General features: G+C 30.6%; 1 protein-coding gene across 1 annotated transcript in view; it reads right to left on the bottom strand.

Moving 5' to 3' along the window:
* Nucleotides 1-3,031: 3,031 nt before the first annotated feature.
* The window catches only part of Memo1 (mediator of cell motility 1), a 125,194-nt gene continuing 113,835 nt past the window's right edge, over nucleotides 3,032-14,390 (bottom strand). Inside the window, 2 exon segments of the mRNA XM_048804949.1 lie at nucleotides 3,032-8,916; nucleotides 10,561-10,665. Of these exon segments, the coding sequence (XP_048660906.1) occupies nucleotides 8,785-8,916; nucleotides 10,561-10,665 (237 nt within the window). The 3' untranslated portion in view covers nucleotides 3,032-8,784.

Genomic DNA, 14,390 nt, shown 5'->3' with positions numbered 1-14,390 from the left:
GACACACAAATCACATTCATTTTACATAGGAAAGAAGACTGAATAACATGCCAAAAATACTAATTTCTACATCATTTAAAAAATAATTATTATAAAAACCAGTACAATTTTAAAAAAATTTAAAGATATTAAAGAACAATACAAGATGCAAGAAACACAGGCAAACAAAGCAACAAATTATCCAAATAGAATAATCCATACAAAGAACCCAACTCAGAATTGACCGCATAGTTTCTTTTTTACTTACAATGTACTTCAAATTTAATGTGGAACTTGTTCAATTCATAAATTTCACATTTCTTAATAAGATCACAGAAAGTTTTGCTTTAACAAACACCACAGAATAATCTTTGTAGAAATTATCTATGCACTAAATTTATTTTTACAATCAATGTTGGGTAAGGCTTTCGTAGTCGCTGATTATGAATAAGCAGGTCTTGGTAAAATATGAGAAAACTGGACCCAACTACCAAATAATCTCTGAGACTGAAAAAATTCCATTTTAAATCAATTTCTACAAAAATATATAACCTATTTTGTCCTTAAGTTATTCACAATACCACCCTATAATTTTATAAAAGACTGTGTAGAAAGATTTCCACCTAAGATCTTTTGCTTTACATTTCTACTTGAGTTCTAACCTTTTCTTTTAGTTCTAACCTTGAGTCTTTTCCTTGTGATAAAGTGAAACTAAATAAGTTAAACTGAACAAGGATGGAATTATAAGACAAATTAAAATAGAATATTAAAATACAGATTTCAGATTTTATCCAAAAGAAATCTTTAAAAATACAATATGAACACTATTAATAAATAATTTCCATAATAAAGTATCATAGTTTGTCCAAAAAATAAACTTTTAAACAAGGTTTCAACATCAAGAGGCTTATTTGGGAGGTAATCCCAGGAAACAGTGATAAAAGAACAGGAAGTGATACAGAGAAGAGAGGAAATAAAAAATATGTATTAGAGTTTCCTGCTATGAGCAGTGCAGACCAGTCTTTCTGGGAATTCTAGACAACAGTCAAAAATGCCTGAGACTATCACCAGAAAGATAACAAAGCCAGAATAATCATCCTCCAACTCCCATCCATCACTGGCTGAAGGCTGCTCCCAGGGCATTATCTTCTGCTCTGTGTATAGCTGAAAAAAATTCAAGGCAGAATCACAGGTGCTTGCAGAACACTTTATATATGGGCTACAATGATGAGAGTCAAATATCTGCCACAAAGTCTCACCATCAGTTAAGACTCACATACCAAATTATTTAAATTTCATTCTTGTCATTGTCCTATTACACAGAAGTAGTACATTGTAATGATGTAATAAGCAGCAGAGTAGATTTTTGAGATCTTAAAGAAAACCTCCCATCAGAGAAATGGAAATACAGAGTTAGGGAAGTATCTGAACCACACAACAAAAAGAATCTACTTTTACACAAATTAATCAAAATACGCATTTCTATGAATAATTTCCATTTTAATTAAACTTACAAAACCCCATTGCTTTTTAAATTCAACAGGTTATTATCAACCACCAACACCAAAAACAAAATCCAGAATGTGGAACAGTATCTGAAATATGCAGAACTGGAAATAAAAACCGACTTCGTGTCCTAGCTTTGCTACTAAATGGCTATACAAACTTAAGAAAGTCATGCAATTTGTGAGTCTCTGGTACCTCATCAGTAAAATGAAGGTAAAAATGTCTGGTCAATATATTACATAAATAAGGTGGAGAGGCTCCTAGAAGTCATATTATTCAATTCACATTAATAAAGAAATAAACTCTGTTTTAGAAAGGGGCAGTGACTTTTCAGCAAAGAAGCAGCAACTCACCCACAAAGTTGAAAATGGATTCTAGTCCAGTGCTTCTAGCATTCCACAGTGTCTTTCTTCTTTAGAGTTGACTAGAAATGCCATTGGTCATGAGGCTAATGTACATTTTAGTTAACTTTTAAATATTTTGCAACACCATTAGGTTATGGTACACACTACAGGACACTGCTTAAAAATTACCTAGGAATCATGAGCCAATGGTTTCACATTTACCAAATCACTTACACTGTCACTCATTTCATTTCATATTACACAGAGAGACTAGGAACACTCGATTCGGCCCTCTTTTAAATCAGTGAGGAGGTAGATTTTCACAATTAAAACCCAAAAATAGAGGGGCTGGGGTTGCAACTCAGTGGTAGAGTGATCACCTCGTATGCATGAGGCACTGGGTTCAATCCTCAGCACCACATAAAAATAAAATAAAGATATTGTGTCAACCTAAAACTAAAAAAAAAAAAAAAAAAATATTAAAAAACCCGAAAATAGAAAAACTTCAATTAAAAGGTGCTTCCAATTAAAAGGTTTACATATTCCTGGCGTTTAGAAATTTTTTTTTGGGGGGGGGGGTACTAGGGATTGAACTCAGGGGTGCTCAACCACTGAGCACTACATCCCCAGCCCAATTTTGTATTTAATTTATAGACAGGGTCTCACTGAATTGCTTAGTGCCTCACTTCTGCTGAGGCTGACTTTGAACTCACAATCCTCCTGCTTCAGCCTCCCAAGCCACTGGGATTACAGGCGTGCACCACCACAACCAGCATTTTTAAAATATTTTACATGAAAATTGTCACTTGCTCTCCTTGCTTCAACATTCAATTCAATGAAACTGAACAAACACCAATTGAATGTCTACTTATTAATCAGATTCAAAAGAATACATTTTAAAAGGAAAAAAATTCTCAGAAAAAATTCCATTTATAAAAAAGTTAAGTTAAAAATACCTTTATTTTTTTAGAAACTCACAAAACTCAGTCAATATGATCTGCTGTTTTAGTTTTCATCTTGTTTTAGCACTTTTTACTTAAATGTATATAACATCACATCAGGTAAATAACTCAGAATATCATGGTCAGAAAAAATAAAATATTCTTCAGAAGTTTACATTGACAGATTTAAGATCAGAACTCAGGTCCTCCTTATAGTTGAATACATTTGGCCTTTAGTAGCTTTTTTTTTTTTTTTTTTTAAATAATGGCCCATGTATATTCACTTTGGTTTCATTATTAGGATGACAGGGAAATATGACCACGTCAAATAGTTACAAACTTTACTTTGCAGTATGAAGTGTGCACTTGAACATCATTTACAATTTATAATAAGAAACCAATTGCATTATATTATGGCTTTCAAAAAAACTGGCTTTTTTCCCCCATTATTTTCATAGTGTGATGACCAAAACTCTGAATGTGCAAGCATACCTCTGCACATCCACACATGAAGAATAATCTAATACATCTAGGTTAAACCACTCTGGAATCCACAGAAAACCCTGGAATACATGACAAATCTGAAACACTAAAGTTCTTCACATAGTTGTAATGAACTTGTAGAGATAAGATAGGCAAACAAAATCCACCCAAAATAGCAACCTTAAGGAGACAGAGGTCTCAGTTATCACTATTACCTGAGGGAGCATCTATAAGAATGTGAAGCATGGTCACTAATGATGGCATGCCATACACCACTCAGTCATACATGCAGGTTGTGTGCTGAGAGTAACAGAAAAACAACAGGAAAAATTTTATCTGCCAGCTGATTTTGGTTTTCCTCCTAATATTCTGACACCAAGATACAAAAACAGTTACTTTTTTCAGTACCCTTTTCTGCTACTGATATGGCTGTGTTTTAGACTGAAGAAGCACCTGTTTAAGAAAGTAGCCACTTATTCAAAGATCAATTTAAATTTATATTAGAAAATAGCCAGAACTTTGTTTTCTATCTAAATGCTTTAACTAAAACAAAGGAACTAATTGATCTAAAGGCTCTACCATCAAGTGATAATCATCTTTTCAACTTATAATCTGTTCAAAGTTAGTGATAAGTAATTAAAATTATTTTTTATTTAAAAATAATTTAAGTTTTATACAAGAGATAAATTCTATTTTTTAAAAATCATTTCTTTATTAGTTGTAGATAGACACGATACCTTTATTTTATTAATTTTTTTTTTAATGTGAAGCTAAGGATCGAATCCAGTGCCTCATACATGCTAGGCAAGCGCACTACCACTGAGCCACAACCCCAACCCCTGGTAAATTCCATTTTATTTGTACTAATTTCATTAGCTTGGTGATATATAATAGTAATTATTAAAGTTATATGCATCTATAAAATATCTCCAGGTGATATTGAAGTTTTTATTAGTTCTACTTTGAGAATTCTACTTTGAAAATCACTCACCTAAATTTTGTCTGAATATTTCCAATGATTTTATGAGGACAGAGCCAATTTTCATTACTAGAAATCCTCATATAGTACATTATATGTGGAACCAGAAACCATTATTTTTTACTCCTAATTTTCTACCTATAAAACACAACAATTCTATTCCTCTTATATTTGACTATCATTGAAACATCTAAAGAAAACCCCCTCTCCTTAAACTTATCTTCTCCAAAATAAATATCACAAATTTCTTCAACTACATCCTACTCTTCACATAGGCCTTCATCATTTTGGTTGCCTCTGTATTGCCACTCCAGTTCATAGTGGTCCTCTTACTATGTGGCACTTACAATTTAACCTAATAGGATACAATTTTTAGTCTAAACAGCAGTATGCATGTGACTTATGACTGTTAACACTTTACGACTACATTAGGTTTTTCAACAACTATATCACAGCTATTCCCAGGTGCCACTTTATATACTAGATACTATTACTTGATGAGGTATGTGTTTTCCTCGCAGTGATACTGAATAAATGAGAAGGTAACAATGTAGTAATTGTTTTTATCAACTTAATGTTATTCAAGTTAAATTACTCTCCTTTATTCTGAGTTTAAGACATTCCTTAATAGTGTGAGGGGTGGGGGGATGGGGGTCATTGTTTAAATAAAATGATAGAAGATAGTAGTTATTTTTCCAAAAGTCTACATAGCAAAATAAACTCTCACATTTCATAGTTTTTAAAAAAATATTGGTCTAGTGTCCTAAAATACTCAGGTAGATCAAAAGGTACATTTGATCTATCCTTTGCTATCATCTAGGTAGCCAAAACTTAAATAATTTAAAGAATTTGCAACAGGTTAAGGATGTAGCTCAGCAGTAGTACATGTACTTTATCATGCACAAGTACTGGGTTCAACCCCCAGAACCAAAATAAAAAATAAAGAATTTGTAACAATCAATCTCCACTGATCCCTCCTTTTGATTAATAAGTCAGCAAAGTAAACTCAATGGATTTCAGCAAATAAAGACCTAGTTTTCCATACTGGGTTCCATTTGCCTTTGTGATCATAACACTCAAATCCAATTAGACTGCATCAACTCAAGACATGGTTGAAAAGAATAAACTTAAAATCACTTGTTGCAGTTTCGATTTTTAGCTAACTTTGAACAACAAACAAACTATACAATCTAGGACAACAGGCAGCAAATTATGGTCTGCAGGCCAATCCCGTGCACCATTATTATGTAAATAAAGTTTTATTAAAATATATTCACATTTGTTTGACTCCATTTTGTCTATGGCTAGTTTTGTACTACAATGGCAAAGGAGAAGAGTTGTACCTAGAGACCATAGAGCCTGTGAAGCCTAAAATATTTACTATCTGGTCCTTCACAGGAAACATCTGCCAACCCCTAATCTAGGGGAATGAACTATTTGCTTCCAAGGCAAAATTTGAGATCTAGAACAATAACTATTAACTAGTTCAGGAAACCAATATTCACATTAAAATATGTAAATGTAAACACTAGAACATCTGGCTAGTTCTTTATTCTACTCTGTACAAGATTTAATATCACCCAAGACTGAGCACTTACCTGATTACTGACCTAATCTTTAACATATATTTCTCAAGGAACCACTAGTGGGACAGTGAAGAATCCATGAATATTCTGCTCTGTGAAATTTATGGTTAAAAAAAAAGCTGCTGCCAACAACTCAAAAATACATAATAAAGAAGCAACTGTACAGAACTACTAATAATTTCCTTTACATCTTAAATTTGAAATATAAAAAAAAATTTAAAGGCACTTAAAATAGGAAAGCTTAAGATCAACAATTTAGGTAATATTAACTGCATTAAATAATGCAAATTAATTTCCCTTTTAAGTTAAAGAACAAGATTTTCATTTTCACCTACATAGAGTTGAAGTCAAAAGATAATTCCTCTGATCTAATTCAATCATGTAGCTATTTAACATATGTGACACCATAATCTATTAAAAAATGAAATAACAACATCAAAGTACTTTGAGACATCTCCATGTTTTACAGATGTGAAAATTCCAATGTGACATGAAATAGATGAGAAAGCTAACGAGGGGCAGAGATGAAACTAAAACCCAACATTCAACTATCAGTTTGGAATTCCTTCTACTTCATAATTAGATAGAAAAGATATGCTCATGTTCCACAAAAGGGTGGAGTAAGATTGAAATATTCTAGTTTTAAAAGTGCAGGACTGTTAACGCCACTCAACCTCAGCAATCCTCTTGTCTTTTTTAAAATCAATCAACTATAAAAGTACAGAACAGTAAATGATCAACTAGGAAGCAATTTTTAGTAAAATAATATAAAATAAAACTGAAGAAACATCCAATTAGTTTCTTTACAAATTGTCAAAGATCAAAAAAATTATGTTTGTGAAGGGGCACCACAATGGGTACCCAATGCTACTAATTTGGTACAATCTTTCTGAAGGGTAATTTGGCAATGTTTTAAAAAGTCTAAGAAGTTATTACTATGTAAACTATTTATTCTATTCCTATAACTATATCCTAGAGAACAAGTCTAATATAGAACTTGAATTTTATATATAAGGATGTCCATCCCACTATAAAATTGTGAAAGATTAGAAACAACCTAACACCCAAAGACAGAACTGGTTATAGCATTTTCATAGACAACAGAATATTAGCCATCCATTTTTAAAAAACCATTTACAAAGACAGCAGTAGGTGCTTATGATATGATGTTAGGCTATAAAAACCAGGGTAAACAACTATATGGTCAGCAATATCTTAATTTTGTTATTATACACCCATACAAACACATATACACACATTCATACATGTAAATAGCATAGACAAATACTAAAAGAAAACACAGAAAAATATTAACAGTATTATCTCTGGGCCGTGAAATTACAGATTATATTTCCTTTTCTTTACACTTCTCAATATTTTCCAAATTTTCTAAAATGCTTATGTTTCTATGATATTCAGAAAACATTCTTTTAAAACTTCATTCTGTACTCAATTTGGAAACTTTTAAAATGTATATTAAACAAAAAATAAATATTTATGGTACTCAAAAGTGTATCTAAATAATGAAAAACAAATCACTAATGTGGAAAACTATTTCTACACATATGTAGGTGCGTAATTTTGAATCCAAAAGGTAATGGTATTTTATTTCATTCTTGAGTTTAGGGAGTTGATATTTAATAAATGAGAATGCAAATCTTTAAGTACAATTGGTACAAGGCATCTAAAATTGCTATATTTCGGCATAACACTGAAGATATAAGCACTCTGCAATATAATGTGGATACCCAATGTTGTGCTAAAATAAGTATAATATAGAACATGAATGGTAGCTAAATTTTTTTTTCAGTGAGTGAACAAATTACTTTTTTTTCCTTAAAGTATCTAGAATTTGTCTGTGTTAAAAGAAAGAAATACAACACCATACCATAATTTTAGTTGGAAGAACCGCACCAAAAATTACAACAACAAAAATTGTAAAAGTTTAAGTCCAGTGGGTTTTTGTTGTTATTATTGATATTGTTAATGATTTCTTACTAAAAATTCAAGTAAAAGGGTCAAATTGATTAAAACACTACAAAAGTATAGCAGTGTTTGGTCTGCAATGATTTGAAAATCACTAACACCACTCTTCAATGTTTCCTCATTTGCAGACTGTCAAACATGATATTTGAAGTAAAGGACTACAGGTATGTTCTTTCACTATATTCTATTACAATATAGTAATGACATAAAGGGATGTCACACACAAAAAAGACAAATGAATGTAATTTTAAAAGTTAACTTTAAAATTATATAACTCTCATTTCTGTGATTTAAAAAATATCACATAAATAGGTAAAATATAAAATACATCCTAATATATTTTTACATAAGAGCTGGGGGTTACCATATTTAACAATTCTGAGATGGAATTAATAAAAAACAATTTTCATATACCACAGAGCAATAAGTTTAAATCAGACTATTTTGAGTTGTGTAGCCCTTTATTAGCAACTAAAATAGAAGGTATCTGTTGTACAATACGGGTAGTAATTGTCTATAACTGGAGATTTATTATATTCTAATACAGATCATTTATAAATGCAATTTCTTTATTAAAAAGCTTCCACCCCTTTTTGTTTGTTTGTGTACAATTTGCAAAACTATTCTGAAAGCGGAATATATGTGCACAAGTCTGCAAAGAGTGCAAATTTAGGATATGGTAAATGCTTTACATGTTACTCTCAAAAATCTGTCTGCCACAACTGGGCCTTACATTGTCACCTTTTATAATCAAAATATTTTTGATGCCAGCCTTCCTTCCACTGCCCAAAACTATAAAGCATTTTTTAATGAACTGAAATTAAGAAGGACTACACCTACTAGAAAAGAGAAGAAAGTTCTATTAGTTTGAGGTTTCAGAATCCCCCCCCAAACCAGAACCAATATCTTGGTAGAGGCTAGGCTGGGACCCCAGACAGAGTATGAGTATGTGCAGGTGGCATCCCTGAGGATTCAGAGCTTCAGTGGACTGTGAGTGCTCCAGCTGCATAACTCACGGAACTGTCTTGCCAGTTTCTACACTGGCTTGACTGGGCATAATTCAAAAAGGAAAAGCTCATATTCATTCCATTCTTCTGGAGCTCTGTGATAGCCTAGGGGAAAAAAAAAATCTTGGTTATGACAGACATCATATAGGACATCATATAAAAAAAGTGAGCACTCTGAATGTACTAATAGTTTGATGTTTTTATATTGTGAGTGAAGCTTAGACTTCTTAAATTTCTCTCATTGCCTGATATTAAATTGGAAAACAAAATGAGGACTGCTTATTTCTTTCTCTCAAAGAAACTCTTTAGTTTCTTGAAAATTAAATATCAGTCATGATCCACTTTACTTTTCTCCATAATTAATAAAACCACTTTTTTTCAAAGCTGCAATATATTTATCACTATTCTCTAAACAAATTCTTGGCCACTTCTTTCTTAATATATTGGAGGTTTGCTTTTGTCTAATTTTGACTAAATTTAAAACATATACAAATCAAGTTCCAGATCTAAAAAGTATGCTAAAATTTTTATTTTAAATGTAGACTGGGTTCATCATATAATTTATAAATTTTTCTTCATTCAATTCAGAATTTAGGAAATTAGTGCAGTTTACTCTAGCTTAAGCTTCAGAAATTAGTTTTAAGTTCTTGACAGCTTTTCTTTTGGTCAATCTGTACTTATTATGAGAAAACATCTTCCTAAAAACCCGCATTAGCTTTCAAATCATATTAGAGAACACTAACTTTAAGGTCTTACCCTAGACTATTCTGGACTATATTACCTGCTCCATTATTTCTCTACCTTTCCAAGCAAATGAGCCCACTCTTACTTCTTGAGTATATCTCTTCTCTCTTATTTCTGAACCCACTATGTTCCAAGTTTTCAATTCTGTGTACATAGTAAATATTCAATTATTTCAAAATTACCGTGATATATTTATTGCTCAATTTAAGTTTTTAGAGGGTTCTACTGGGGCAATAGGATACTAGGTTAAATTTTCTTTCAGAAAGTCCATACTATTTATTTATTAGGGGGAAATTAATGTTAAATATATTTCTAAAACCCAACTAACCAAAACTTCTGCCTCCTATCATCTTTTAAATTAAATAAGCATTATCATTTTTGTTTTTAAAGACAAAACACACATGTTCTTGATAATTAAACATCAGTCATCATCCACCTTGCTTCTTTCTATAATTAATAAAACTAGTTTTTTAAAAAGCCACAAGACATTTATTGCTGTTCTCTAAACCAAATCTTGGCCACTTCCATCTTAATATGTTGGAGTCTGTTCTTTTTATCTGACTTTAATTTGAAATGTACACAAAAGAGCAGGAGCTTCACTTATTTTTTATAATCTAGGACATTAAAAAATAAAAAATTAATAATCTTTTGTAAAGTCATTTTACCTTATATTTATAAAGAACCTGTTGGAATCAACAGAGAGTCAAGAGAAGATATGACTCTCTAAACAACTTCCTATATTTAATAGAAAAGTAGTTTATTGTTTTGTATTTAACAAAGTAGTGACGTATATCCCACTGATAAATTTATTCAACTAACCAAAGAACAGAAATCCAAAATTATGTTAAAGGTACTAAGAAAAAAACTAACTACATGTACATAAAACAAATGATGATGATATATCACCATGATAATGACATATTTTGAAACATGACAGGATGGAATATTTTAAGTCAAGGCTTCCTAAGGTTATTCACATTTAAAAAGCTTCCTAAGGATACTCACATTTAATAACACCCCAATGGGATGTCTTCCACATATAGTATTATGGTATTTCTTCAAGTAATTGCTAAAAGATACAGGATCTAATTGTTCTATAATACTCATTCCCTAAAAAGAAGAAGAAGAAAAAGAAAAAGGACAAAATTAATTATTTCCTAAATATATTTTAAAACTTAAGACTTAAACATGATTCTTTTTTCAATTTTGGAGACACAAGGAAAATATATTAAATTATGCTTATAAAAATACCAAACTCATTCATCAATTATAATCTTACTGTAATTAACTCTATTGATAGAAAGTTTTTAATTCCAGTTCATTTTCTCTAACCTCCAGGTATGTTTCTAAACCACCACTGCCAGTTGTTGTTTAGTTCATAATACTCACACATTTCAATATTTTATATTTTTCTTACATAAAAAAAATTTACGAAAGTAAATTTGCTGAAAATGTTCACATAAAGATATAAAATTAAAACTGAGCAAAGTAGCACATGTATGAAGTCCCAGCTGTGTGGGAGGATGAGGCAGGAGGATCACTTGAACCCAAGGAGCCAGAGTCTAGCCTGGGTAACCCTGACTCAAAAACCTTAAAAGAAAAAAAAATCTAAAATTAAATTTACTTATTTTGACTTATGACTGTTGAAAATGTCAGATTCTTCCTGTCACTGGCATGAAAAATCAAAAGTTAATTATAACTTAACTATATCTATTTCTGTAACATATGTATATAAAGTATTTTAAATTATCAGCAATCATCTAGGTACCTGATAAAAAGAAAATACCACAAACTAAGAAAATCATTAACAAATTTAAAATTCAAAAGGTTGAGGGCTTTTAGTAACACAAGTCCCTTATGAACCAGTTTTAAAAAGGAAAACTTTTTATCTCTTTATACTTTAAACCAGAATGTTTTATTTTCAAGATTTTAATTTGGAATTCTTTAGACTACTACTAAAACCACCACCATGACTTGAACACTTGTGTTGTTCATACTAAATTCTATATTCTCCAAATATATTCAAATAACATATTTATATTTCATTAATTTAGAACAACCTTAACTCACTAAGTCAGGCAGAAAAAAACTAAATCACTGTTTCTCACTAATTTTTCACCAGTTACTTTCTTATTATTTTGTTTTACAGATCCAACACTTTACATCTGTATCCAATAAACTGGATTAATCCTCTGGGAGAAATGTAAATGATAACTAGAGATTTAATTGGTATACTCTATATGATTTTTTAAATTTTTATTCCATGTTTTCAAAAAACAAGTACAGTATAGAAAGCACAGATGTAAACAGCCATAAAAAAAGATTCACCTCAAAAAATCAGCAGATGACATACAAATTTTGTAGAGGGAGCTTCAAGAATTAATTTTAAAAAGAAGCTATTTTCAGAATATATTCATGTCCTTCACACATTATCAATTTTTCTAAAAATATAACACACAGAAGCATACGCATGTATAATGAACTATGAGTTGCTTGCACATCAATCAGCCAATTTCAGATCTGTCCACAACCAGTTTTTACTGCTAAGTTCGACATTTTCAACAATCATAAGTCAAAATAAGTAAATTTAATTTTAGATTTTTTTTTCTTTTAAGGTTTTTGAGTCAGGGTTACCCAGGCTAGACTCTGGCTCCTTGGGTTCAAGTGATCCTCCTCCCAGGACAACAATGACATCTGAGAGAACTACAAACTAACTTAAAAGTTAAACCTAAGACAAGCAATTAATATAATTCTGGTAATAAAAACAATCACATCATATACTTTCTAAACTAAGAAGTAGTAATACAGAGATGGAATTACAAATCTCTTCCATAAATATGGATAATTAATATACAACTCTCCTAGAGATGAAAAACTGAGGCATAAAAAGATCCTAGATCTTTTTCATTGATTACTCTGACTCATTACACCATATAACAAGAGTCATACTAAAACATCTTTAAACATTTTCACATAGCAAAAACTGGTATGTAAGAGAATTTTCAATGCTCCTGATTGAAGTCTAGGACAGCTTGCCTTAAATAGAATTCACTCATTAATAAATTATGTGGCACTGAAATTCCAACATACATTTTAATATTAAATTCACCAGACACATTTGGAACAAATCCATTACATTATATATACTGATTTGAATTTAAAAAGAAGAAAACTAATGATTACACTTGTAGTGGAAAAAGAATTCCAGGTAACTGACCAAGATACCCATATACAGAAAGATAAAAAGAGTTATAAATATAGAGAAGACCTACTAAATAAAAAGTTCAAAATGAAGATAAATTGGTTAAATTACAACAGGGAAAATTAAAAACTTGAGATAATAAAAACTGAGGAACTAAATATATTAAAATTTTAATTTCTTACACTGTTATATATCTACCAGAGCAAGAATCAATTCTATTACATTCAAATCGCTGACAAATGTGATGATTTAACAGGTATACCATTAAAGGAGGAATACAAATAATTACAGGTATTCTCATAGGTGAACCTCCTCAATTAAAAAATTTGTGAAGTATGCAAACAAAAGCAATGATGATAAAATTGTGAAATGGAACACCCACTGCTTAATACAGAATACTGACAAACGTGTGTATATAAATTATGTTTGCTATTCATAACTATGAAACTACTGGTACACGAAGATTCCAAGAAAATAAAAATGCTAGTATAAAGGGCTTCCCTAACTATGCTGATTTAACATTCCTATTCCTAAAAATACTAGAAGGCAGGATTTAAAGTCCAGGCAACAATCTCCCAGATCCTAACACAGTAAAAGCTTGATTGTTCACATAAACTAATATGGAATATGAAATGAGAAACTGTCTTTTCAGCTTTAGTTAAAAAATACACATTATAAACACCAACAGCCTATCCACAAAGAGTATAAAATAGTTTGGAATTTAGCAGTTTTATCAAGAAATTTTCAAAATTAAAGTTAACTCCCAACTTTGATCATAGGAAGAGTGAATTTACAATTTTGCTGACTCTCCAAGTATCAGGTAAAAGCCTGTGATGTTAAGTCCCAAGTGACAATCCAAAATTGAATAGGCAGTAATAACTGGAGAGAACTGCAAATTCAGGACTCTCAAAAAAACAAATATTGTCCCATTTATCTACATTTAATAAAACAGCTATTTAAAAATTGTTACAGATGTGTATCTCTCACTCAAGTAACAGAGTAGTAAATGTTCTAAAGACAATCAAGAAATAAGAATAAAAATTATGTATTTTAATAATGACAACATAATTAAACATCATTCATTATTATTAGAACTGTAAACTCATTTTAAAGTAGAGCTATACATTCATGTTTGAGAATGAATACACATTTAGGGACAAGGAAATATTCTAATTTTTTCTAGAGACATCAAGATAAAATCTTAGTGAAAATATTCTATGGGAAAAAAGCAACATATTAACAAACCACTATCCAGAGAGATAATATCATAAAACCTACTAGAGAAGGTATTAGTATTAAGCTTAAGAGAAAGAAGCATGATTTGGCAACTATCAACAATTTTCTTTCAAAACAGTAAGAAAGGAAGAAAATTATCTGACTTTCAAAGTAACTAATAAATTTGGAAAGAAAATAAGTTATAATGGATGACTACAATAACATTTTCAGATTCTCCCTGTCAAATCATAATTTGCCAATGTCCTGAACTTTGGTGTAGGCCAAAAAAGTCATACAGTTAAAATAACATATGACTATTTATTTAAAATGTGTAAGTAAGCATAATATTGTAAATAATCTAAAATTCAAAAGTTAAGGTCACTATAACTACGGAAATTGCAAAATGCTAATTACCAAA

Source organism: Marmota marmota, unplaced genomic scaffold (genome assembly GCF_001458135.2).
Source record: "Marmota marmota marmota unplaced genomic scaffold, marMar, whole genome shotgun sequence".
Classification (NCBI taxonomy): domain Eukaryota; kingdom Metazoa; phylum Chordata; class Mammalia; order Rodentia; family Sciuridae; genus Marmota; species Marmota marmota.
The sequence above is the reverse complement of the archived record's forward strand: the minus strand, read 5'-3'. Positions and strand labels throughout refer to the sequence as shown.